Genomic DNA, 25,609 nt, shown 5'->3' on the forward strand with positions numbered 1-25,609 from the left:
TTCACAGCTCCCTCCCAGAGGTGCAGGTCCCATCCGTATTCTTTTGTCTCTGTTTTTTCTTTTTTCTTTTGCCCTACCCAAGTACGTGGGGAGTTTCTTGCCTTTTGGGAAGTCTGAGGTCTTCTGCCAGCGTTCAGTAGGTGTTCTGTAGTTGTTCCGCTTGTAGATGTATTTCTGATGTATTTGTGGGGAGGAAGGTGATCTCCACGTCTCACTCCTCTGCCATCTTGAAGGTTCATTCATATTTTAAATACTCTTCAGAGCACAATTTTTAAACTTTTATTTCTCTAAACATAATTATTTAATAATTAAGAGGTGTCAAAATATTACAGTTGGTTTTTCTTGTCATTCTGTTTGTTTGTTTGATCCCATATTGTATCTTGGAGATTTGGGGGCAACTTACATTCTGTAGTAGTATACAGTATATATGCACAGTGTTTTAAAAATCTGATGTATAAATATTGAGTTTTACTGTCACCTAGATGGCAGATATGTAAAAAATAAATTCATTAAAATATTTCTAATGTCCTGGTTTTAAAATAGGGAGCACTTTCTCAATGTTCATCTCTTCACATAGTCATAAAGTTTCCTACTTTAACAAAAGTCACTTGGTTCTCTGCGCACCAATGAACTTGAATTTACAAGTTCATGGTAATGTGTTCTCTGCTAAAGTTGGGAAATTTTCTTTCTGTGTATCCATTGATATTTCACTATTTATCATGGTGGTGTAAATGCTTGGGTTAGCTTGACCCAAAGGCATCCAAATTCATGGAAATGGGACAATATAATTAAATATCACAATTAATGGGCTTGATGCTCCTATTTCATTCTTCACACAAACATATTAAAAGTAGATTTTTTTTTTATTACGTAAGATTTGGTTCTATATATAGTTCAGCCAGAAGTAAAATTATTCCTAAATCACCCTGTCTCCCAACCTAATGCATCAGCTTCAGCCTGTACACATAATGACAGTCAGACCTTGATTGGCTTTTTTCTCTTCCAACTGGCAGTGTAGACAGCAAACAGGAACCCTGTCTGAGAAGAGTTTGTGTATAGACCCAGAGAAAAATTTTAACATGGCACTGTTGTTTATGTTATGATCAACCAAATTTATTGATCCAGTCATTTATTTATTTGTTCTTACAAAGTCCTGTATTCATCCATCCAGCACATTTCCTGAATACTTACCATGCACCAAATACTGAAACTGCAGTAATAAGCAAAACAGACATAGCCCACGTAGTCCCGGATTTCATAATTTGGAAAGCACAGCTGGACTAGAGTTGCCCTTAGGAAAAATACGTTCAAATATAATTAGATAATCACACAAATATGTGAAATGAATAATAAACATATGATGCTGTAAAAGCAACGAGACCCAGTATTTTCAGGAGGTCAAAGAAAGGCTTTTTTGTGTCAGTGCCATTTGAACTGAGATGGGAAGGACGCATTAACTAAACAATGGCGGTGATGGGGAAAGTAATCACTAGCTATCTGACCTCAGACAGGTTACTTAACCAGTTTATGCATCAGTTTTCTCATCTATCAAATGACAAGGTTAATAGTACCTACTTTATAGGGTCTGGTGAGGATTTGTTAAGAGTTTAGGACTATGTTCACTACATGGGCTCTATGTAAATATTACGTATTGTTGTTACATGGCATTTTTACCCATAGTTTGCTAAGTTAGAAACATACTGAAGAAAATAAAAATAATTAAATAATACTGAATGTTGATTTCAGATTTATTCAAAGTAAGATGCAAGTGATAAATAAAACTTTCCACACAAAAAGTCACAATTCAGGTAGGGAGACAACATGGAAAATGTTGAAAGCGATGAAAATGATGATGTGAACTGCTTACAGTATATGCATTATGAAATGACTCCTAGGAAAACTGGAAATCAATGAAGTTGTGTTAATTGCTATTTTTTCTGGAAAGGGAAGATGGATGCTTGCAATAAACTTAAATGAAAGATTGTTGAAAATGGTGCCGTGGGAGCAGAGAGGCACAAAAGCATGCTCGTAATTTTGTGGCTTGGGCTGAAGCATTTCTCAAATGTCCTTGAAAGTTTCCAAAGACAGTCTTTCCTCAGGAAAGTATTTCTCTTGTGAGTAAATAATGTTCTTGCCTAGAAATGAAATGCAGTAATATATTACATTGCAAGTGAACTGTTAGCAAGACTGGCAGCAGAAATTCAGAAACAAATGTCGCATTGCAATCTAGAGTTTGAGGCTCTGTATCTGAACTTCCATAACTTCTAAAGGGATGCCTTTTGTATGAAATCAAAATAGTCCAGAGAAGAATTTTGACTTCTCTTTACTTAACTATTAGAAGGATTTATTTGGAATTATTATTGTGTCATGCATGTTCTGCCTTAAATTTTCTGTGGTTGAGTTGCACAATTGATAAGCTAAGGTTTCTTTCCACCATAAAAAGGCTCCTTTTAAGGAGTCCTATAATAATGACATTTAAAATACTTGCTTGCTTTTGAAGAAAGCTTCATGCTTTCCAAAGTGCTTTATAAACGCATTTCTACGAGGCAGGTGGAACATGATGTCCTGTCAACAGTATTTTACAGAAAAGAAAATGGAGGCTGTAAAGGAAAGCTGCTTGGTCAAGGTCATTCAGTGCGTTAGGCGAGTTTTCATCACAGGAGTACTCACAGTTGAGCAGGGAATCCAGCAGGGAAAGCTTAAGGCTTTAGTCTATCTTTACACAAGTATTTTTGCATAAATGAAAAATTTACCCAAAGTGAAGTGCATTAGGTACCTAATACTGCCTTCTTGTTCCTTAGAGTCCAGTGAGGGATACAGACTGAGCATATTCTATCCCAATGAATATAACTTAGATTATTCTGAGGATGATCACTTGGGCTTCAGAATCTGAATTCCAGCTTGACCCCTTACATGAAGGAAGGCTCTTTCAGAGCCTGTTTCTCCATCCCTTAAATGGCAATTTTAATTTTAATGCTCTCTTATATGTTTATTAACTCATTCACTTAACAAAGCCCCTGCTAGATCTCAAGTACTCTGCTAAGAATGGTGAAGCTTTTCTAGGAAGCCAGAAGGCATCCTTCAGTGGATAGCGGAGGTCAAGAGAGGTTAGAGTTAAAACTTGAATTTGACAGTGGGAGAAGATGAAAGGTTCACACGGCAAGGAGAAGAGAAAAAGACTATTATACAGGTTAAAGAGCTAGACCTGGAGATATTTGGAGTGACAAAATTTCTGAATTTTGATGTACCATACTTCCTGCCTCAGTTTCCACATCTTGGAAATGGGAATAATGATTAAACATGTTTCACAGTATTCATTTGGTATAGATTAAATGAGGATTAAATAAGCATGGAAAGTGGCATAGGACAAATTTGATAGTTATGTATGAAAGTGTGTATAAATAAAATCAATTGCCATGACCCCTCTTCGTACCAAGTGATCACAGCACGCTTTAATTTTCTAGCTGAGTCTGGATATGGATTCGTAACTTTATTCAAACAGTGTATCAGGCACCACTTAACCTTTGGACTGGCTGGAAATTTTTGCTCCTCTTCTCTAATACAATTTAATTTTAATTTTGGTTTTTAAGGTACATGGGTATAAATAAGAAGAGTGTTAAAGAAATGTATTTCAGATTTTAAATTCAAAAATGTAGAAAAACTTTCTTTTACTATTTTTCATTTTACCTTTGGGTGCACTGATCAGCTACTTTTTCTTCTGCACCCAGGCAAAAGGGATTCTGAAGAAAACACTTTAAAATTTTGATTTCATATATAAGATAGTGGGAGCCTCTGCCTGCTTGATTTACATTTGTGCTCACCTTCCACTTTATGCGGGAGGGGGCATACGAATAAAGGAAATTTTTATATGATTTCAAGTTATTTAATTCCTGATATTATATTTAGCCATGATAGAGTGTTATGATTTGCCTACAACATCCATCCTTCCTTTTCTTGTACCTTACCTTGTTCAGAGAGGACTTGTGCCTGTTCTGCTTTGAATTTCTCAACCAGTTCAGCTGCTAAAATCACAGGTGAAGCTTAGTTTCTGCTGATTTAATCCACCCAATCAAGATAGAGTTTCTCATTTTATTCAGCAAATATTTACTATGCCTTCAAAAAAGATTTTTTAAAAAAATGCATGGTCTTATTTGCTAATGCTGCTGGGAATTAATTAATTAAGTTTTAGGTTCACAGTAAAATTGAGCACAAGGTACAGAGATTTCCCACACATTCCTCTGGTGGGAATGTAATAAATTGGTACAGCCACTGTGGAAAACAGTACGGAGGTCCCTCAAAAGCTAAAAATAGAATTATCATATGATCCAGCAATCCCACTCCTGGGCATATATCCAGACAAAAACTATAATTCAAAAAGATACATGCACCCCAATGTTCGCAGCATCATAGAGGCGTTATTTACGATTGCCAAGACGTGGAAACAACCTGAGTGTCCATCAACAGATCAATGGATGAAGAAGATTTTATATATATATATATAATATATATATAATTTAAATTTATATATTTGCATACATATATATATAAATACTACTCAGCCATAAAAAAGAATGAAATTAATTTTGCCATTTGCAGCAACATGGATGGAGTTGGAGGGCATTATTCTAAGAGAAACAAGTCAGACAGAGAAAGATAAATACTGTATGATATCGCTTATATGTGGAATCTAAGAAATAAACTAGTGAATATAACATAAAAGAAGCAGACTCACAGATATAGAGAACAAACTAGTAATTGCCAGTGGGGGAGGGGGGAAAGGCAATTTAAGAGTTGGAATTGGGGAGTGGGAAGTACAAACTATTGGGTGTAAAGTAGGCTCCAGGATGTGTTATACAACAGGGGGAATATAGCCAATATTTTGTAATAAATGGAAAGTAGTCTTTAAAATTGTATAAAAATATTTTCTTTTTTAAAAAAGATACTTCTTAGCTGATAGAAGCTTTAGAAGTCTACAGAGGCAGATAATTTTAAAATTGCAGCATATAACTTCTGGAGCCTGGCTGACATTCTCATAGGAAGCCACATGAAAATTACTTTCAAAGGCATTCATCACCTTAGCTTAAAGGAGTCCGTTCCTTCAGTGTGTATTAGTCCATGGTGCATCCTTACTTTGACTTATCTGTGAGGTTCACTTCTCGCCCCCAGGAACAAAACCTGCAGAGGGGCAACTTGTTTGGCTTGGGAGCCTGCCCAATATGAAAAGTTTGCAGGCAAAATCAGAAAGAACAGCTGCAGGAGGAGAGATGAGGGTTGCCGACAGCTAATGATTCAGAAAGCAATTTTCATGAGAGCCTTCTGCTTAACAGGAGGCAGCATGTGCTGGGCAATGGTTTACCATCCACTGCCAAGCTGGTTTCTACACCCTGAGTCCTCATTCCATCAAAACACGTGTCCTGAGGGAACGCCCAGCCACCAGCTTCCACTTACCTGAGTTAGCATGACCTGCCATCTAGAATTTCAGAGAGCTTTTCATTTATTAACTCACATGAATCTACTTTATCCTGAGGCTCTGGATACTAGTCCCATGCAAACTGATTTAATAACAAACATTTAAGTGCAAATCCAAGGTCATCTAGATAATATTCTTTGACAGCTTATTGCATATGAGGCACTGCACTGTGCACTTTTTTATACCATATTGGACTTCATAACAGACCTCTGAAGTGGGTGGTTAAGTTTCCTGCCAAGGGATCCATACACAAGAAACAATAATCAGAAAAGACCAAAGTATTATTTATTACTAGTGAGCTAGCCGCTGTTACTTCATTTTGGAATTCTAATTGAGGCTTTCCTTCTCTCTTTCTCTTGCCCCCAAATCACAGATGACTAGGTCATGGGACAAGCTTAAGCTAACATGCCTTATTCTGTGAATCATAAGCTGAGCTACTGGGACAGAACCTTGTGACACGTTTGTCACTTTCAAATGTAATAATTCTACCCATTGCTCCATAAGTGTTCTGGTTACTGACCAATAACATTAACAATTCCTCTTCCAAGAATAGGATGGAGGGGAAAGGCACTGGATCTCCTGTGCCTCCCAAACATGTGAAGGCCAAAGCATGGTGGGAGGAGAAGCATATCTCTTTGTAATATGTTTTATTCCCTGTTTTATAGATGTGCATATAGAAGATTAGAAAGGCTGAGTAACTTGTCCATGTCATGTAGCCCATGCTTTTAACTTTTTTATTATACCACTTATCCTTCTCACCTATCAATTTGCCTTTTATACTGATGTCCTGAGAAACAGACCACTGTATGGTATAGAAATGAACAACCATAAATAAGCTGGAAATGCATTTCTATTTACATTAACTAAGATAGTCACTTGTTTCTTTTAAGTGAGTTCCTCCACCTTTTTAGGGACCTGAGTAAACTAACGATGTGCTTCCATTGATTAAACAAGAATTCTCCAATATTCCATAGAAGAATCATACATTTCTTTAAGCCCTATGTATGCTTCTAGGGTTTAGATTCTAAATCAAATAGGTTTCCGTTTTTCATTAAAAAAAAATGAACACAGGATTTCACTTGTAAATTTATTAACTTTTTTTTTTCTGTCTAGCAACAAGCACTGACTATTGTTGGGTTGGTGGACATAGTAGAGATGGCCATTCAGAAAATCACAAATTTTAGGAACTCTAGCATTCATGTAGCTCAGAATTGTAAGAAGAGACCAGAGGAAGATCAACATGCTTTAAAGTATATTACAAATCAATACTGAAATAGAGCTTAACATATAATTCATCTGGAAAGAAGCTCAGAACATGATTGCCAGTTATTTAATATTCTGGTCAAAGACAATGGAAGCACTATTAAAGTATGGCATTTTGACTGCCATTGGAAAGGTCAGGTTTCAAACAGCAGTGCACTAGTTGTGCTCAAAATGGCTAAAGAATGATGAATAATTAAGTGAAGAGGAAATGGGAGACCTGCATTCTAATCTTGTTTTGGCCACTGATGGGAATCATGTGGACTTTAAGCCCATCACACAGTCATTTACCACCTTGGTTTTCTCACCTGTAAAAGGAGGGAGTGACTATAGTTATTTAATAATCCTTGATGATCTTTAGCTCTATGATTCTAGAAGCATCTTGATTTAATACAGTTTGACGATTTATGTCTAAAACTCTAGCAAGCAGAAAAATGTTCTTTTATTTCTAAAATGGACTTGACATTGCGTTAACAGAGCAAATGAAATCTTTTGAGGATTGTTCAAAGAATCACCAACTTAAAATTCATCTCCATTGTTGGTTTTTATTGTCTGTTTAACTTTTACTAGATCTATAATAGTTTTATTTATTTTCCTTTGCACCTGGACTGGCAGCCTGTGTGGTTGGAGAAACACATCACCACTTATTTTAGATACATTGTTATCAGAACCAACTCTGTAATCTTTTCTCTGCCTGTGAATTATTTATTTAATTTGATGTGTTTTTTCCTGGATTCATAGAATTTCCTTTTGTCATGATGCTTCCTTCCATTTATGGGACTGTAAATACAGCTGACTAAACCTCTCTAGTGGTCGAATACATATCAGGTCTTTTGTGTGAAGGATGCTAGCTAATCTTCCCGTTCATAGGCTGACTACATTTTTATTCATTTGCTTTTTTTCTACTCACCCCTGACAGTAGTATCTGTGGAATAAATAAAATAATGATACCTACTACTTATTTAAATCGGATCAGAAAACTTGACCTTTTCCTAATTTTTTACATTCACTAGCTTTTTGGCAATATGCACCCCTATTTTTCTCTGAATCTCAGTTTACCCTCTACATGGGAATAATTATGCCTACCATACAACGTGGTGATCATAAAAGAAATTCTACCCATCTACTACCATATTGGGGAAAAATATTTGGATTGACTTTTACCAGACTTGGAGGCACATGTTTGCAGTGGCCTGTTTGAAAATACTGACTACATGGGGTACAGTGGGATACTCTGAAGGCACCTTACAGAGGTAGATAATATCTCTCCCAGGGCATCAACACTAAAAGTGAGAAGCATTTTGATTTCTCATCAGGAAAGAAATGTTCTATGATGTTAATGGTTCTTAACTTTTGGTGATTCATTAAAATCTCCTGGGGAGCTTTTGATAATCTTAAAGCCCAGCCTGTAATTTATACCAATTAAATATAAATTTCTGGGGGTTGGACTGAGGCATTGGTATATTTTAAGGTTTGCAGAATGTAATGGTTAATTTTAACTGTCAACTCAACTATATCCTGAGATACACAGATATTTTGCTAAACATTATTTCTGGGTGGGTCTGTGAGGGTGTTCCCAGATGAGATTAGCATTTGAATTGGTAGATGGAGTAAAGCAGATTTCCCTCCCCAGTGTAGGTGGGCCTCATCCAATCTCTTGAGGGCCCCAAAAGAATAAAAAGTCAGAGGAAAGGAGAATTTGCTCTCTCTGCCTGAGTGTTTGATCTGATCCCCTGCCCTCTGACTGTGGCTTACGTCAGTTCTGAAAACTACAGCCCTGGATTTCCTAGTTTCCAGCTTATATTTAATATACAATATATTTAATATTTAATATGTTTAATATCAATTACATATGTTAAAGCAATTACATATATTACATTATATTTATTATATATCTCCTATTGGTTCTGTTTCGCTGGAGTATCCTGACTAATATGGTGCTTCCAATACACTGTAAATATTGAGAACTACTATATATGTTAAAATACTATGGCTAAGGTATTACAAAAGTGGATGCTCTGATAGTGTAGTTCTGCTTCTTAACTGGGCAACTCGATGAGGATAAGCAGCAATGTAAATTATTTTTTTCATTTTAAATGGTGGCCAGTCATATATATATAAACACTTTGGGAGGCTATAAGACACTAATTAAAAGAACTTATAGGATATAAGCACTAAAACCACATCGACTCGCCACTTAGAAGGAATTCTAGGCCCAAGATATAGAAACCTCCATACCTGAATCATTGGAAAAGATGTAGAAAAGACTCTAAAACTATTGAAATTTTCAGAGATCCCTTGTGACCCTTCCGGAGGTCATGATATCAGGACTCACTGGCCCCTGAGTCTTGTTTTGTAATACAGAGAGGGACCCACAGTTACATAGTAAATTGACACCTGAGACTTGGTTTTTTTTCAGCTAGAAGTGGAAAGGAGAAATATCTTTCACTGAAGCAGAGAGTAGAGGTGTAAGTGGGGAAGACAAGGTAAAGAAAGAGAAAAGAAAATAATCCACTTAGAGAAGACTTGCTCTTGGGGCAAGCCCTGGACATATAGTCATTTATATATCCTATTTCAGGATACATTGCATGCTTTACTGTAAGTAAGCATTTGATGATTTGTCTTCCACATACTTTGTTTCATTAAAGAGATCCACTTCTGCTGGCATTTTGTTTCATGGGATCCCAGGCCCTTAGCCTAGTCCGTTAGTAAAGTATTTGTGGAATGAATCAGTCAATATGTCCTCAAACTCAGTACCCTTCTCAAATCAGTTACCTGCTTTATACCATAACTGAGATTATATTATCATAGTGTTAGGACTCAAAGGGAAATATGATCTCGATTTTAGAAGTTGATGTCATCTGTTTTATCACCTCATCCAATGTAAGAATTCATGCTATAAAAGTACTGGTAATCTGGCCTCTGTTTGAGCACTCCTCGTATCTTGAATGCTCTACTTGGTGAGTTAAGTCATCCAGCATACGAACAGCTATAATTTCTACAAAGTACTTCCTTATAGTTGCCTTCCTGAAGCATGTCACCCATTGGTCTTAGCTTGACCTGATGGAACTACAGAGAAAAATATTTGAGTTTCAAATACCCATGTTTGCACTTCACATCTTTGTAGTCCATTATCACACAACTGAAGTCTACTTTTCTTCAGGAAAACATCTAATGTTTTTTCCTAAAAATCCTGTGAAAATATGTCTAGGCCCTTTCCCATCTTGTTTATTGATGTTTGTACTTGCTTTTGTTTTCTAAAATACTCCCAAAAAGGCAATGCTCAGAACTGGATCTAGTGCTTCTGACATGGTCCTTTTGAGACAGAATGAGACAACATATGCAAAAAAGGAAATCTATATTTCTACTAAGTATAATTGTCTAATTCTTATATCATAAAATCTGCATGTGTTTGTTTCAAAAATAAAAATACAGAATAGTATAAATATACAATATTTTATATAATAGAATATAGATATAGAGTAGTATGGAAAAAAAGCCCTGAAGTCATTCAAAATAACCCATTACCCAAAGAAAAGTACTTTCAGATCCATTCATCTCTGCTTTTTATCTCACTATATTGTGTGTATGTTCGTTTGTGTGAACATCACACAAACATACTAACATATACACGTAGTTAACCTAAAAAAAAACTAATGTTTTAAACCCATTTTAAAATTCGATGTAAGCATTGGACATTATTACATAGTTATAAATTTAATTCTGAATCAAAGTTTGCAAACTCTTGGCTGACTAGTTAAATTCAGCCCATAGACATTTTATTTCCTACCCCCCAGTCCCACCCCCGGGCCTGCACAACATCTGAAAAGCTTAGGCATGTTGCAACTTCTCCTGAAAAGTGGACAGTCTGGTGATACTTGGTGTGCAGCCTTACCTGGATGTGAGGAAAGTTGAAGCGCAGGTACATCTGATGCCCTGGGAGGTTTTCTCCAATGAGAGCTTCATCGTCAGGGTTTCCTGTTTGATGCAAACAGCCTGCAAGAACAGCCCCTCCTGGGTGAATTTGTGTTCCCGGAACATGATCCTTTTAATAGCTGTAGCTCTAGGCAGTGGCTGTACCACCATTCATTTCATAAATCCCCTTTCGGTAGACCTTAATGTTGGTTCCATGTTTCTCCTATTATAAATAGTGTTGCAGCAAATATCTTTTTCACCCAGTTGCTTGATAGTCTTATGATGAGCTCCCAGACTAGATGTGGAATTGTGTGGCCAAAGTAGACTTCGAGGTCTCAGAACTTGTTTTAGTCTTTTAAACATCATGAGAACCACAAAAACAGCCTTTATTTTTCACTTGCACTCTGTTAAGCAAACACGTGACCACTCTATATGTAAAAACAATTTTTAAAAATAGAGTTGTTCAAAAATATATAGTAATTAAATTAATATTTTAGGGTAGAAAAATTATAAAATACAGAAAAATGTAAAGGAAAAATATAAATACACTTGCAGAACTCTGAGATAAATATTATCTTTTCCATTTTTGCATTTTCCCACATATATAAGCATATATATTTATATAAACATATATATTTACATATATTTTATACATACATTATTTAATAAGGCTAAGATATACTGTTTATATAATTTTAATTTCTAGTACCTTTTCACCTAATGTTATCATGACAATTTTCCACATGATCTAATATTCTTCATTTAGAAATTTTAAAAATTATTTAATATTTCAACATATGATATCACTTATTTAAACAATGCCCTATTGTTGGAAACAAATTATTTCCAAGTTTTTCTTTTTTACAAATAGTATTCCAATTAGTGCCATGGTACCCAGATTTCTGTGAAATCCTTAGAATAAATTTCTACACATGTACTCACTAGGTCAAATATCCAACTCGTGCAGACAATTTTTAAAAAATCTATATTCAGACCTTTACATTCACAACTCTATTAAGTATATTGATTTCATTTGTTTTGCTCTTTTGTTTTCACCCTGTTGATAGATAGGTAGGCAGATAGAGAGAGATAGGCATTTCTTTTAATTTAATACGTCTCTCATTGATCTTGTTGCCTCATGTCTCTGCCTCTTCTAAATATTTTTGCACAGTTTTGGTGTTAACTGGGTGTTTTGCCAAAAAGTCAGTTCAGTGCTCCTCAGATAGTTGTTCAGTACTGCCTGGCTCTTCAGGTGCTGAAAAAGGAAATTCTAATGATTTGTTAACACTTGTTAATATAGATAAGAGTAAGGCCCCAATTTGCTTATGAAAGCTTACTACTTGGGGCTGTTTTCACAGAAATATCATAACATTATATGCAGTCAAGTTGCACTGATATTCCATATGAGGAAACAAAATCTGTGAAAGGATTTAAATATGAAAATAATTATGTAATGATAAGTATTATTTATTAAGTATAATTAGTAGTTGTCAAGCAGATCCTTTTCTCCCAAAGAGCCACAAATCTTTCAAAATGAATGCTTGCAATTAATAATATTTAGATAGAGGAAAAATGAGTTTTTCTCAGCTTTTCCATCATAGCCTAGATACTGCCAGGCAAACAACTTGATAGAATCAGTGGAAGCTTAAACAGGTGATAGTCTCCTCTTGCTCTCCAATTTATCACTAAATGGCTTTTCTGTGGATTGCAATCATTGAAAGGTTGTAATTGTAGCCTTCTGCTATATTTACCATTAGAAAATTTCTTTTTACATGGAACGTGCTGTTCTAATAAGCAGTGGGTTTTTCACAAACTTGTTTATCATTCACAATGATTAGGTTCCCCCTTATTTGAACTGGTGCATAAAATGCCACTTATGGTTTTTTTTAAATTTTTTAAATTTTATTTAATTTATTATTTTATACAGCAGGTTCTCATTAGTTATCCATTTTATACATATTAGTGTATATACGTCAATCCCAATCTCCCACTTCATCCCACCACCACCCTCCCCTCGCCACTTTCCCCCCTTGGTGTCCATACATTTGTTCTCTACATCATGTTTTTAAATGATTTTTTCTCTTTGCCGTTCCTGTTAGTGTAACCGGAGGTGGGGTCTAGCTGCTCGCCGCTCAAAAGCAAGTAAAGAGGCAAGGTTGGTGGAAAGGAAAGTTTACTTTGTTTTGGGTGCCGGCGACCAGGGGGTGTGGGAGGGAGGACGCCTGTCCGAAGGCCAACTCCCCGCACCCACCCAATCAGGGGGCAAGAGCTTTTATAGGCGGAGGGAGGGGGGCTACACGCAGAAACAGCACAGTCAGCTCTGACCGTCATCTTGAAATTGGTCATCGGTGGTCTGACCAGTGTCATCTTGATTGTTTTAAGTACAGTTAGTCTTCAGTTCCAGGGTCGGTTCGTTCTCATTTCTTTGAGGCCAGTTCTCAGAATTGTGAATTGTGGCAGCTTATGTCATGCCTACAGTCTGGTCATCAGGTACTTAACTTCTTCACCTAGTGGGGTTTCACACAGCTCACAGGATATGGCTCAGAATATTATTTATAGCCACTGAGGAGGAACTAAAGGTCCTTAACTTTGCTTACTGATAAATTATTATTGTTTTGTCCTGTTTGACTGCTTTTATTTTTTGCTTCTGCATTTTCTCACTTCTCTGATTAAACTTAATTTTTGGCTAAAGTTTTTCCACAGACAAAAAGCAGGCAGAGGACATGGTTAGGGGAAAGGATCATAGGGTCCTGCTCTGTCTCATTAGGAGTCTCATTTAGGTGCATAGTTAATGTCTGCATCGCTTGGCCTCTGCTAGAAAAGGAGTGAGGTGCACAGGACACCCGCGGCCTGCTCAGAAAGCCTACAAACATTGGAAAGGGATGGCGGTATCTGCCACACTGTCAACCTGTTCTACTCGGTGTGCTACTGCTGTTATAGCACATGCTGAGCTGTCAATAAAAATCAGTCAAAGCATTCTGTGTAGCCTAGGGAGGTGTGGGAAAAGGGGTCATTCCAGTTGCATAAAGATGATGCATCTGGTTGGCAAGAGGGCCCATATTCATGTTAAATCATGTATGGAGCCTCTGTCCTCCTTCCTGGTCCCCGTTACTCATCTGTTCAGGTCTCCCTGCCTCCCTGACCGCCTCCCCCATCTTCCCAGCTGCTCATCTCTATTTGATTCAGAGTATCTTAAGATTCGGCACTGAGCTGCGGGGCCTGATCTCTGCAAAAATGGATTGGTTTGTCATGAGCTGCACAAAACAAAACGAAAATCAGGAAACGAGTGAAAGCATCTGTGAGCTAAAGTGGAATAATTATACCTCGGTACCCTGTTTATAAAGATATATAGCAGGCTTCCTGCCATATTATCACCCAGTAAGTGTACTTTTTTTTTTTCCTTTTAGTGAAGAGAGAATGCTTTTATGTCAATCTATTCATGCTTAAGACTCACAGTGCCTGTTGTCTATAACTGTGAGATACAACTCGGGAAGGATATAGATGGAGTATTTGGCTTCAATAAAGTGGGTGGAGCAGGAAATGGGCCCTACACCTGGCCCTGTCTACAACGAGTGACTTGTTAAAATGAGCATCTACACCAGGAAAAATTAACCAGCATATGTAACCATAAGGAAGGTGGAAAGTGCTGATCACATACATTGCTCAGGTGCTGTCAGAGAGATTCCGGGGCTGATGGAGGCTATACAAGCCCTAGCATCAGATGGGAACAACTCTCTCCCCCACAAGCTAGCCCGCTTTCCCCCTTCCTAAAGGCAGGCCCTTACAAATGTGGTGTCTGGGGTGGTCCTCTAATTTTCCCTAATCTGTGTGTGGCTGTGGAATGAGATAGAGCTAACGTGCAAACAAAGGGTAGTGAAAATGACATGAGCTCTGGAGTGAGACAGAACTGCATCCAAATCCCATCCCTATCATTGATTTAGTTACGTAAATTGAACAAGTTCCTTAAATTCTCTGAACTTGCAGTTGCCTTGTCTGTGAGGTAGAAATCATGTCAGTCTTTACTGGGTTATTGTATGCATTATAAATAATATATATAAAAGGCCTAGCACGGCACTGACATAAAACAGACACTCAAAGTGGTAACTATTACTATAACTCAGGCAAACTACTCTGCCCAACATAGGCAGTTCTAAAGTGAAACAATATATAATAAAATCTTATTCAGAAGAACTTATAAGTAGGCAGTGGATTGGGTAGCTATATCCTATGGCTAGGTCTCAGTGTATCAATTCATATCCAAGGAGATTCTCAACATGTAGTAGATGCAACGTATTTCCAATTAATATCATCATAAGAACTAAACCTCTGTATTTCTTTGGTTTCTAAGAAATTTTCAACCTTAATAATATGTTAGAGTACTTCTGGGTTTAGCTCTTACTAAATTATAAATGCTATCATTTTATACCTAAGATGCATGGTTCACTCAGTGCAGGTGGGGGAAAACTGAATGTTTTAGACTGGCTAACTCTGGCTTGCTGAAGTTCTGGTACACGGACTAAGTGGTGAAGTCAGTAAAGCTGATGAGGTTTCATTTCTAATTATACTAGGACTAGGTCAAGATGCTAGTTTCCAACTGCATATATCCTTTCTGATGATGATCTTTTTTTTTTTTTTTTTGCTTGAGTGTAAAGATATTCTTTTCTCTGTATTTTTGAGAAAATAGTAGCTTGGCTGTCCCAAGCTAACATATGACGTTATGAAAGAGTGACTTCAGTGACTCAGTGCTTCCCACTTGGTAATTTCTCTCACCCTCAGGAGTAGCCTCAAATGCTAGCTCCCATCAATTACTGGATGCCCCATATTTTCCCAGCATCATTATAATCACTCCTATCAATTCAGCACCTGTAATGAGCCAGGCTGCTTATCCATTTACAACCTTCACTGTTTTATATATATTAGCTCAGTTTGCTACCTCTTGTCCCCCTCAAGCCAATATCAAATGTTTATTAATTAGGTAAAAATGGTATTAACCGCTTACATCAGGAAGGGCAAAAGGGTATCATCTTGAGTGCCCATTTTGAATGAGTGGTAATGTTTGGCAGAAGCACTGAATTAAGAAAAAAATTTAAGCTCTGTCCAGCCTTGGGGGGAAGAATGCCGTGATTGATTAGCAGTGTCTGCCTTGGTTAAAAGAAAAAAGAATAGAAATAGGTTGAGTGACTTGCAGGACGGAAAGGATGGGGATTCTCGGGCTCAATTTCCTTGCTGCTTATAAGCTTCTTAGAGACACAGGTAATGTTTCAACTTTCCATCATGTTGCCACAGTGTTCATTTCCAAATCATTTATTTCTTCACTCCTCCATTTATTCCTGCTGAGTTCTCCTGGACTCAGAAACTTCACCCACTCTATTCCCTTATGTTGAGCCTCACATACTTCCAAGTGGCTTCCAAGTGGCCTCCAAGGGTGGCCTTGTCCTGTTTATCCCGAGAAATTCCCCCAGGTTAATATGTGTCGCAACGTCTTTGTCTTTTATATTATAGAACTTGTATGAATTTGTAATTATTTGTTAGAATGTTTTCTTGTTAATTTACTGTTTCCCTCACTGAACTCTAAATTCCATGAGCCCAAGAACCGCATCTCTCTTTTTGACAAGCCACCTTATTTATACCCAGCACACACATCTGGGAAAGAGTAGACATTTAATAAATATTTGTTGAAACAGCAAATCCACTAAACTTTGGAGATTCAAACTTAATAAAACATGGATCCTGGCTTCACAGAACTCATATTGTAGTGAAGCAGAAAGTTGATTAAGTAAATGATTATGATGCAATGTGATAAAAGAAACATAGATGTAAGGAAATATCACTGCCTGCCTGGATCAGGGGGCAGGTGTTGGGGACGCATTCTAAAAGTGATGTCAAGATTGAAGAGTAAGGAGTAAAAATGGACCTTTTAAGAAAAATCAAGCGCTGCAACTTGTGCGATTTGAATTTGATATGTTCCACCATTAAAGTTTTTTTTAAATCAAGCAGGGTATATTAACATGCAACTGTAGTATTGCCCTAAAAGCATTTTAAAAGAAATATGGATGTCTTACCTACAGAGGCACACAATTAGGCTTTTCCCTCAAGGTATTCTTAGTGTTAACCCTTTATATTGCTTTTTACTTGATGTACCCACTAATTGTTCTGATCCAGTGGCCTTTATGAAATTTTTGGTCATTTGCAAAAGTGTCAGGGGGGATTATGTGAGCACGAGTCTTTCAGAATTTTAAGTAGAAAATGGCTCAAGCATCTCCTACAGTTAGGGTACATGTGGTTACAGTAGAATAATTTAGAGAAGTGAAATTGGGTTTGTCTCTTTAGGTTTAAATATATGACTTGAGGATAATAAAGGAAAATCATTACTAGCACAACAAGGGATATTTAAAATAAAAGATGGTTTTAGATACACCACTAACTTTCTTACAGCGTCGATGATAAATTGTTAGGTATTATATTGATGGTAGCAGGCGGTAACATGTCCCTTTGTAGTTGAAGCTTTTTTTAAAAGCTTATTTTTATTTTCTTTTAACATCTTTATTGGAGTATAATTGCTTTACAATGGTGTGTTAGTTTCTGCTTTATAACAAAATGAATCAGCTATACACATACATATATCCCCATATCTCCTCCCTCTTGCGTCTTCCTCCCTCCCACCCTCCCTATCCCACCCCTCTAAGTGGTCACAGAGCACCGAGCTGATCTCCCTGTGCTATGCAGCTGCTTCCCACTAGCTATCCATTTTACATTGGTAGTGTATATATGTCCATGCCACTCTCTCACTACGTCCCAGCTTACCCTTCCCCCGTCCCCGTGTCCGCAAGTCCATTCTCTACATCTGCGTCTTTATTCCTGTCCTGCCCTTAGGTTCTTCAGAGGCATTTTTTTTTTTAGATTCCATATATATGTGTTAGCATACAGTATTTATTTTTCTCTCTCTGACTTACTTCAGTCTGTATGACAGACTCTAGGTCCATCCACCTCACTACAAGTAAAGCAATTTCATTTCTTTTTGTGGCTGAGTAATATTCCATTGCATATATGTGCCACATCTTTATCCATTCATCCATCGATGGACACTTAGGTTGCTAGTTGAAGCTTCTTTTACAAATAAGCTGGGGGGTTTTTTTTGGCTCGATTATATATTTATTCTTTTATAAGGCAGAGAGGAAGAAAGGGAGGGATAGACTAAGAAAGTATGGAGCAAAACATTTCCTTAAATCACATTTAAAATAAGGTAGAGTGTAGTAAAATACAGGAAGGTAGACTGAAAGGCAACAGTAAATTTTTTTAAAGAGCTTTTATAATTATATTACATCACTTGACAGAGCTGTAGTGCTTTGTGTAGGCCTTTAAAACTTCCCCCAAACATGTTCATTCACCTTGATTCAATCATGTGCACAGAAGAAGTTCCTTGTTGGGTTGGTAAAGCAGAATCATATCCAGGCTCTAGCTAGATCCAAACACTATGGCAGTTCTGTACAAACCTGTGTGGTATGTACAGATGGAAACAATAATATGTAAACCTGTTCCCCTTTGGTACATTGATCATTTCCTAAACTTATTTCACCTGTACCCACCACCCCTCCACACACACACACACAAAGCAGTAATACCCCTGTAAGATATATTAAATGTGTTGATTTGGATAACTAGAATTTGATCGACAGAATTCCTCCAGCAAGAGGGAGTTTTAGGTAGAATGGAAGAGAAACTCATGGAAACGCTTGAATGGTCCTTTCCTTGATTCCACAAAATGAGTAAAACTGATCGAGGCCCTTTAATATGCAGCATCCATATTGCATTTGTTCTTACATTTTATGCTGTAATTAAATACAGAGTAAAAGTTATTGAGTGAATATTAAGTTTATTGGGTAGCTGAGTTGATAATTGTATTTTATTTTTGTGCATTGGAAATCTATGTACATTTATATTGTAGGAATATGGCAATGCCCCAAGAAAAATGAGAAATTCACTGGTAATTTCCCACCCAAAGAGAGCCATTGTTAACGTTTTAATATTATATACTCTTTGTGTCAGTTTGTTTTTTAGTCAAAAATGGCATCTTATTGCTTGAATTTGCATTTCACTGATTATGTGATAAAAACTCCTTTTTAGGGCTTCCCTGGTGGTGCAGTGGTTGAGAGTCTGCCTGCCGATGGAGGGGACGCGGGTTCGTGCCCCGGTCCGGGAAGATCCCACATGCCACATGCCGCGGAGGGGCTGGACCCGTGAGCCATGGCCGCTGAGCCTGCGCGTCCGCAGCCTTTGCTCCGCAACGGGAGAGTCCACAACAGTGAGAGGCCCGCGTACCGCCAAAAAAAAAAAAAAAAACCTCCGGTTTAATTTAATTTTTCTTGAGGTAACATTGGTTACCGCCTCTCAGCTCGAAATTCACTCTTTTGTTTCTTGCTCTGTGAAAAGTGCTAGGGTCCTTTAAATAGTTTTTCCTTGGCCAGCTCGTGTGATGTTAGGCTTTCCTAATTGATGGCACCTGAGGAAGGTGTTGCTTCGTGATGCCCCGGTGCTTGCTGGGAAGGTTCTTGGTGGCATCTTCAGCACCCACTCACTCCTGCAGCACCGAGGGCGTCCTCAGCCCTGCTCCCGGGACTCACAACTTCTCCAGTAGTCGGCTTCAGCAGTGCGCAGAGAGAGCAGTGGACGACAGCTTCCGTCAGCATCTTCTATCAAGCAGTTTCGGAGTAGCGCCTCAGGTGAGAAATCTCCCCATGCATAGCTTTACTGGAACCCTAGAATGTGGATTTCCAGCAACTTACAGAGGGCATATTTCCAGAAAGTTCCACCGTGAGACACCACAGCAGCTTCTTTACCGTCCAGTGAGCCACAGTCATGCCCTTTTCAACCGGGTCTGGACCTCAGTCCTGTGGGCAGGGAGGAGGAGGTCTTCTTTTCAACTGGAGGGTTAGCGGCTCTCCTTATTTCTGCTAACTGTGTGTTTTGGCGTTCTCTTTACTTGTCGCTGCCCATTCCTTCCTTACTCTAATCCTCTTTCATAAATTAATAGTTTTTTCATTACACTTTCCATGCTCAAATTACTGTTTGTTTTTCTTCTGGTTGGACCCAGAATAATAACTAAATAATCTAATATTAGTGTGTTATTGTTTTATTTTAAACCCGTTTTTCACATTTTTTTGTTTCTACATCATTATTTTAATGGTTTCATAGTAGTCCATGTAGTAGTAAATACTTCATGCCTATTGTTATATAGTTTATATGTTTTCATTTTCACAATTGTAGACAATGCTTTAGTGAACATCTTGGTACATATCCTTTGCTCCTATCCATAATGATTTTCATTAATTCTCAGTCATTTGGACATTTTAGTCAGAGGCAAATGATGAACACACCACGTAAAGTGCTTTATATATTTCGAGGGGAATACTGAACATATTATTTAGTGCCATAGCAAAACATCAGAAAAAAGTGAGGAAATCATGATTTTTATTGTCTTCTGCCAAACTCTCATAGCAAGAATCTGAAAAATCTCTGGTGAAACACAACTGAAACTAGATTTGAGATTGAGCCATTAAATCCCAGTTATCACCAATCACTTCTGGCTGCTTCTGATTAAACACTTTCTTTGTGTTTACGATTGGGGAATCCACCTCATGAAAAGAATGGCAAATGGGAAAGAAGTAAATGATTCAGAATATCTTGGTCGTTCCTGGGAGAGAGTGCTCTGACCAAGCAAACGGTTTACCTGCATGTCTTAAGCAAACTGAGCTTGGCTGATTTCCTGTGCTTACAGAAAAGAACCGCTGTAGCTTCAGCTGGAAACCCTAAGCCAGTGGCTTAGTGGTGGTTTTTTTGACATGCCTGCATCACAGGTATAAACAATCTGCGATGTTGAGCTAAACATACCTAAACTGCTGACGATCTTTCAGGTTAATTTAAACCAACAGGGAATGATCCTGACTGGCAACAATAGAAGATTCTCTCCCAGCAGGAAGTGCATGGGGGCATCCCTTCTAGATCAGACATGCTTCAGAGACTGCTTCTGGAAGCGGTCGTCTTAATTGAATGTCTGTTTCTGAATGTTTGTTGCTCACAGATGTTTCTCACCAACACTGTTGAGCCTTTTGGTGGTCTCTAAAAGAGGCTATGTTAATCTCAGAACAAGGAGATACAACATATATGACGTGTAATCACACTATAATGATAAAAATAGACACCTGCCATCATTATTGTCATGGGCATTATCAACAACACAACACAATCACTGTAACTTATTGGGTACCTGTTATGCAGACAACATGTCTCTTGTCCATGGATTAGTGTAGTTAATCCTCACAAAGCTGTTAAGAAGTAAGTACCAATAATATCCCCATTTTACAGATGAAGACACTGAGGAAGAGAAAAGTTAAGAATTTGCCTATGATCAGATACCCATCTGTTCAGCCAGTACACAAATTACACTGCCCAACTCCAAGATCAGGTGAGTACAATGGCCTGAGCACCATGCTTTACTGCTTCCCACATATTTAGGAGCTAAAAGAAATCAAGTAGTGGACCTTAAAGAAAATCTTCCTCTACCTTCGTTCAACTCTTTTCGCTTTCATTTTGGTGGAGTCTGTGAGAGACTTAATGTATCATGTAGAATTATCAAGTTAAATGACTGCATTTTCCCCCTTAATTGACCATTTTGAACTGAATTGCTTGGATTTATCAGATTTTTTGTAATGCAGTATGGTCTACAATAGCTATTACCAGCCTCTTTCCCACCATCACTACACCTGAAAAATAAAATTCACACATATGACATTCTATCATGTGCTTATCCAGAATTAATGCACAAAGCTGCATAAGTAAAAATCTGTGGTTTATGCACAGTTTCTTCCAGGCCAGTTGCTGTGTCTCCCAGTCACCCTAGGGTCTGCAGTTAAGGACCTGCAAGTCTAGAGAAACTGAGAGAGACGTGTTGGCTTGGCCAATAGATCTTGAGCACCTATAAAGTGCAAGGAGCTGGATCACTGTGGTGGACTTGTCGGGGATTTAAAAATAATAAGACAGCCTAGGAGACAGGCTTTGAACCACTGACAAAAAAACACTTCAATTACCAGGCAGTGAGAAAAGGAGGGACGTGGGTAGACGACCATGTCAGCAGGGTGTGCTGCGTGTGGCCCATCTTCAAGTCTCAGTTGAATTCCGCTGTTCAAATGTGGGCCACTTGTGGGAAATTCTGTACCATGAGGGTTTTGCTTAATGTTTAAAAAGTCTTACAAAAAGATGAATAGGAGACATAGCAGGTGGCAAATCAGAAAGTTGTGTCTTGTAAACAGGGGGAGGTCAATCCAACCTCCAAATCCCAAAATATGTCAATATCCTATAATAGAGAATCACTATCAGGGAACTTGCTGTTTGTTTATTAGTGGCAGCATGGCATAAAATCAGGATAATTCAGCGTTTAAAATCCCTTTGTTTGAATTTATAACTAGTATAAATACTTCTAAGATTATATACATTTAAATTTTTTCTGCAACAAGTTAGACAGGATCACAAATTCACATGATGCTCAAAAGAACACTCAGAAATATTTAATGAAAATCTTCATTCTAGTGATGAGGAAACTCTAGCTCAAATAAGAAGCAAAAAACCATACTCAAGCAAACAAATCTGTAAAAGAGTTGTAATCAGAAATATCCAGTTGTCCTACCTCCTAATTTTGTGATCCATCTGCTTCACCATCAGTCAAAAAATCTGATTCTTCGAATAAAGAACTTTGGCTTGGCTTTATAGAGTAAGATTTAAAAAAAAGAAAAAACCAAACACTTAGGCAAAGGAACAAACAGCCAAAATTAAGTAAATCTGGGATTTTTTTTAAACCAGCGTTGTCTGCATTGTTATTTTGGGCTCAGAGCGATAGCTTGATGCCAAATTTAAATGGAAAGCATTATCTACTCCATATTTATAAATCTTTAGATTCCACATGTGTCATGAAAAATGTAAGTAAATTTTATAATAGTAAGGTGTGTGGGATTAATTTGTATTCTATGTTGAAAAGCTCCACGGTAGGCAATTAATTCATGAAACACCAGCGATTGCTGCCTTAAGGGCTACATTGCTAGACCTCAAATCTTATTATTACACTGGTATCTATTTTTTGGTGGGGTCTAGGGAATATATAATCTTAAATTGAATATTTACCTAATCAATAGGCTAAGGGTATCTTCTGGGTTCTGCCCCCTTCAACTCTAGAACACATTGTCTAGTTGTGAATATTAATATGCTGCTTATATAGTTGGGTACTACTGCTTACTGTTTTCACTTCATGGCACACTTATTAACTGATACTTGTATGCTATACTAGAATAAACTAGAAGGGATCTAAATGGAGCTTGGTAAAAATTGTATAGCCTTTATATTAAACAATGATAAAGTAAAACAACTAATATAAATAAAAATTTAAAATAACAAGCCATAATAAAGTATAAAGTATTGGGGAAGATATCAAATACTTAATTTACATAATTTTCAAGTAATGCTTTTCAGGATTTTTAATGAGAAACTTGTAGTTGCTTCCACAAACATAAGTGTTTTTTGGTTTGTTTGTTTGTTTGTTTTGTTTACCAGATCTTACTCTTGAAGTTGTGACTGTAATTCTAATCAATGTTTTAATAACATCTATTTTTGATTGTCACATTAGACAAGAAAATTTTAATCATTTTTACGATCATTCAAAATTTTTCAAGCCAGTGTTTTTAAAAGAATCTAGTTTCTTCTTTCTTTGGCACACAAAAACTCATTGCAGTATCATCTGATGATGTGTATGAGACTGATTTCGTTCCAAGTTGGTGGTTGCTTTTATAAGGTATGTCCCAATAATGATGGTAGAAGGCACAGACTGTGGTAGAGCCTTCACATCCACTAGGCGGTCATATCTGTAGAAGGCACAGACTGTGGTAGAGCCTTCACATCCACTAGGCGGTCATATCATCTTTACATGAAGACAGAGATGGGCGGGTAACCACCTAAACCCACGCTGACAAGGTCTCCTGGGACTCCCGCCCCTGACCTGGTGTATCTTTGCTCTGGATCATTAGTTCTTGTGGCAGTCCTAGCAATCTCTTGTTCACCATGAGCATTGGCATACTCGCCGCTGGCTGTTGCACAAGTTGATGCCCGCTGGTTGAACGGCGAGAGAACTTTGATGGACCCATGGGTGTGGCGTTTCTCACTGTGTCTGCCATCCGAGACCACTTTTGACCTTTTGTCTGACTCTCTCTCTCGGGTAACCTTCCTGGGAGACCCTAGAGAGGCTATTTGTGGCTGAATGTGAATAGTTCCAGGGTTCTGGGTAACCCAGGCTGTAGCAGGCAGCCCCAAGGGTTGAGGGGATCATTATCTCATGTCCCACTTACAAACATTAGATTCAGAACTGTATACCTAAGCAGACTGCTTGGTACCCTCTGATTCAGGTATGTGACTTAAAACAGCCTTGAAGAACTTTGAAAGTAATATAAAAAATGGCAAACTTCTCTATTTTACCCTTTCTTTACCTAGACTAAACGTGCAGCCTCACAGGAGCTGAGAACATATTTATTCTTTATCTTTTACTTGAGACACTCAGCAGGAAGGTAACACACTTTGAATGAAAAAGGACAATTCAAGTTAGGTTGGTGCTTTGCCTAAGCCAGAAAGGTTTAGGGAGCGAAATTGAGGATGAAGAACAAGAGAGACAAGCTTTTTCCTTTTCTTTTTTTTAACCTCTGATGGTTTGACTTAATTCTATTATTTGAAAGATTTTGAATTGATTTGGACACACCCACATTTAAATATAAGTTCAAAAATACATTCTAAAGTCAAATGGAAAGTAATTTGTGTGGTCTTGTTATGAAAATAATTGTTTTATTCTCTGTATACTCCAGTCTCTCCACTCATTTATTCATACTTGTATTCATCTATTTACACATCATTCATATATTCACAAAATATTTGTTACTGTGGATACTATACCTGGTATTGATCTAGGTGCTGAGCTGGAAAGGTGAAAAAGTCATTATCATTACCTTGGAGGGTCTCCCAGTCTTGAGGGGAGTCATAGAGGTTAACACATAATTATTGTACAGTTGGACAAGTATCATTATAGTCTTATGAACAGAATATCAGGAGAAAAATATTTTATTTAGTCTTATTATGTATTTGAGTATTCACCTGCCCAAGATGGAAATCTATCTAATAGAGTTTGTGCTTTTAAGGACATAATCCAACATGATATTTTTTATTTGCTGAGATCTTTTCTCCATGAAGTGAATTAGGAACCCAGGCTTCTTCTGTGTCCTGACTCTATTTCCTAGGGCCTCAAAGCCTTTGGAATGTAATTGGAAGACAAAGGAGAAAAGGGTGTAGAGGCTCTGCTCTTAATCACTCCATCCCAGAAGTGACATTCATTACCTTTGCTCACATTCCATTGACAGGGTATACATGCAGGAGGTGCTGGGTCCTGCAGCCCCGGCAAGTTAACATCTAGCAAGTTTTACACAGAGGAAGGCTAGGAGCTCTTTGCTGAATTGCTCACATTCTCTGGACAAAAGTAAGGAAGTCTGTGGCTGTTTATCCCCTTCTCAAATATATGCTTCATTTTTTTCCATCTCTCTAACTCTAATCATGGGCAGCAATATTTCTTCAATATTTTATCCACTCACACTGTCCAGGGAGGTTTCTTCGGCACAACAAGCAAGGCACACTGGGTTTATTTTTATAGCACATTTCCCACAGTCGTATCAGATAAATGCATTACATCTCACCAGGTGACTGCTGAATAATCTCACAACTGTGGCTTCCATGTGAAAGGCAGAGATGATTAGCTTCCAAGGTGTTTGTGGGCCAGAATTGCTCTGCTTCCCTTAACTAGGTAGGTTAGTACCTGTTCGAGTTCTTTGAGCTTTGTATACTGTTCCCTTGATTCACAGGAAGAAATCATAGACTTAATAGTCTGGT

General features: G+C 37.7%; 2 protein-coding genes across 3 annotated transcripts in view; both read left to right on the top strand.

The window, feature by feature from the left end:
- The window catches only part of LOC309958283 (UDP-N-acetylglucosamine--peptide N-acetylglucosaminyltransferase 110 kDa subunit-like), a 267,922-nt gene that overhangs the window by 68,153 nt on the left and 174,160 nt on the right, over positions 1-25,609 (top strand). The window lies entirely within an intron of this gene.
- Positions 19,116-25,609, top strand: part of LOC309958286 (uncharacterized protein) — a 37,895-nt gene continuing 31,401 nt past the window's right edge. For both annotated transcript variants that reach the window (XM_082834030.1, XM_082834029.1), the window contains exons 1-2: positions 19,116-19,365; positions 21,008-21,107. In XM_082834030.1, coding sequence (XP_082690156.1) covers positions 19,168-19,365; positions 21,008-21,107 — 298 coding nt within the window. In that variant the 5' untranslated portion in view covers positions 19,116-19,167. The remainder of the gene's footprint in view (positions 19,366-21,007; positions 21,108-25,609) is intronic.

This window comes from Leucopleurus acutus (assembly GCF_964270905.1).
Source record: "Leucopleurus acutus genome assembly, chromosome: 2".
In the NCBI taxonomy this organism is placed as follows: domain Eukaryota; kingdom Metazoa; phylum Chordata; class Mammalia; order Artiodactyla; family Delphinidae; genus Leucopleurus; species Leucopleurus acutus.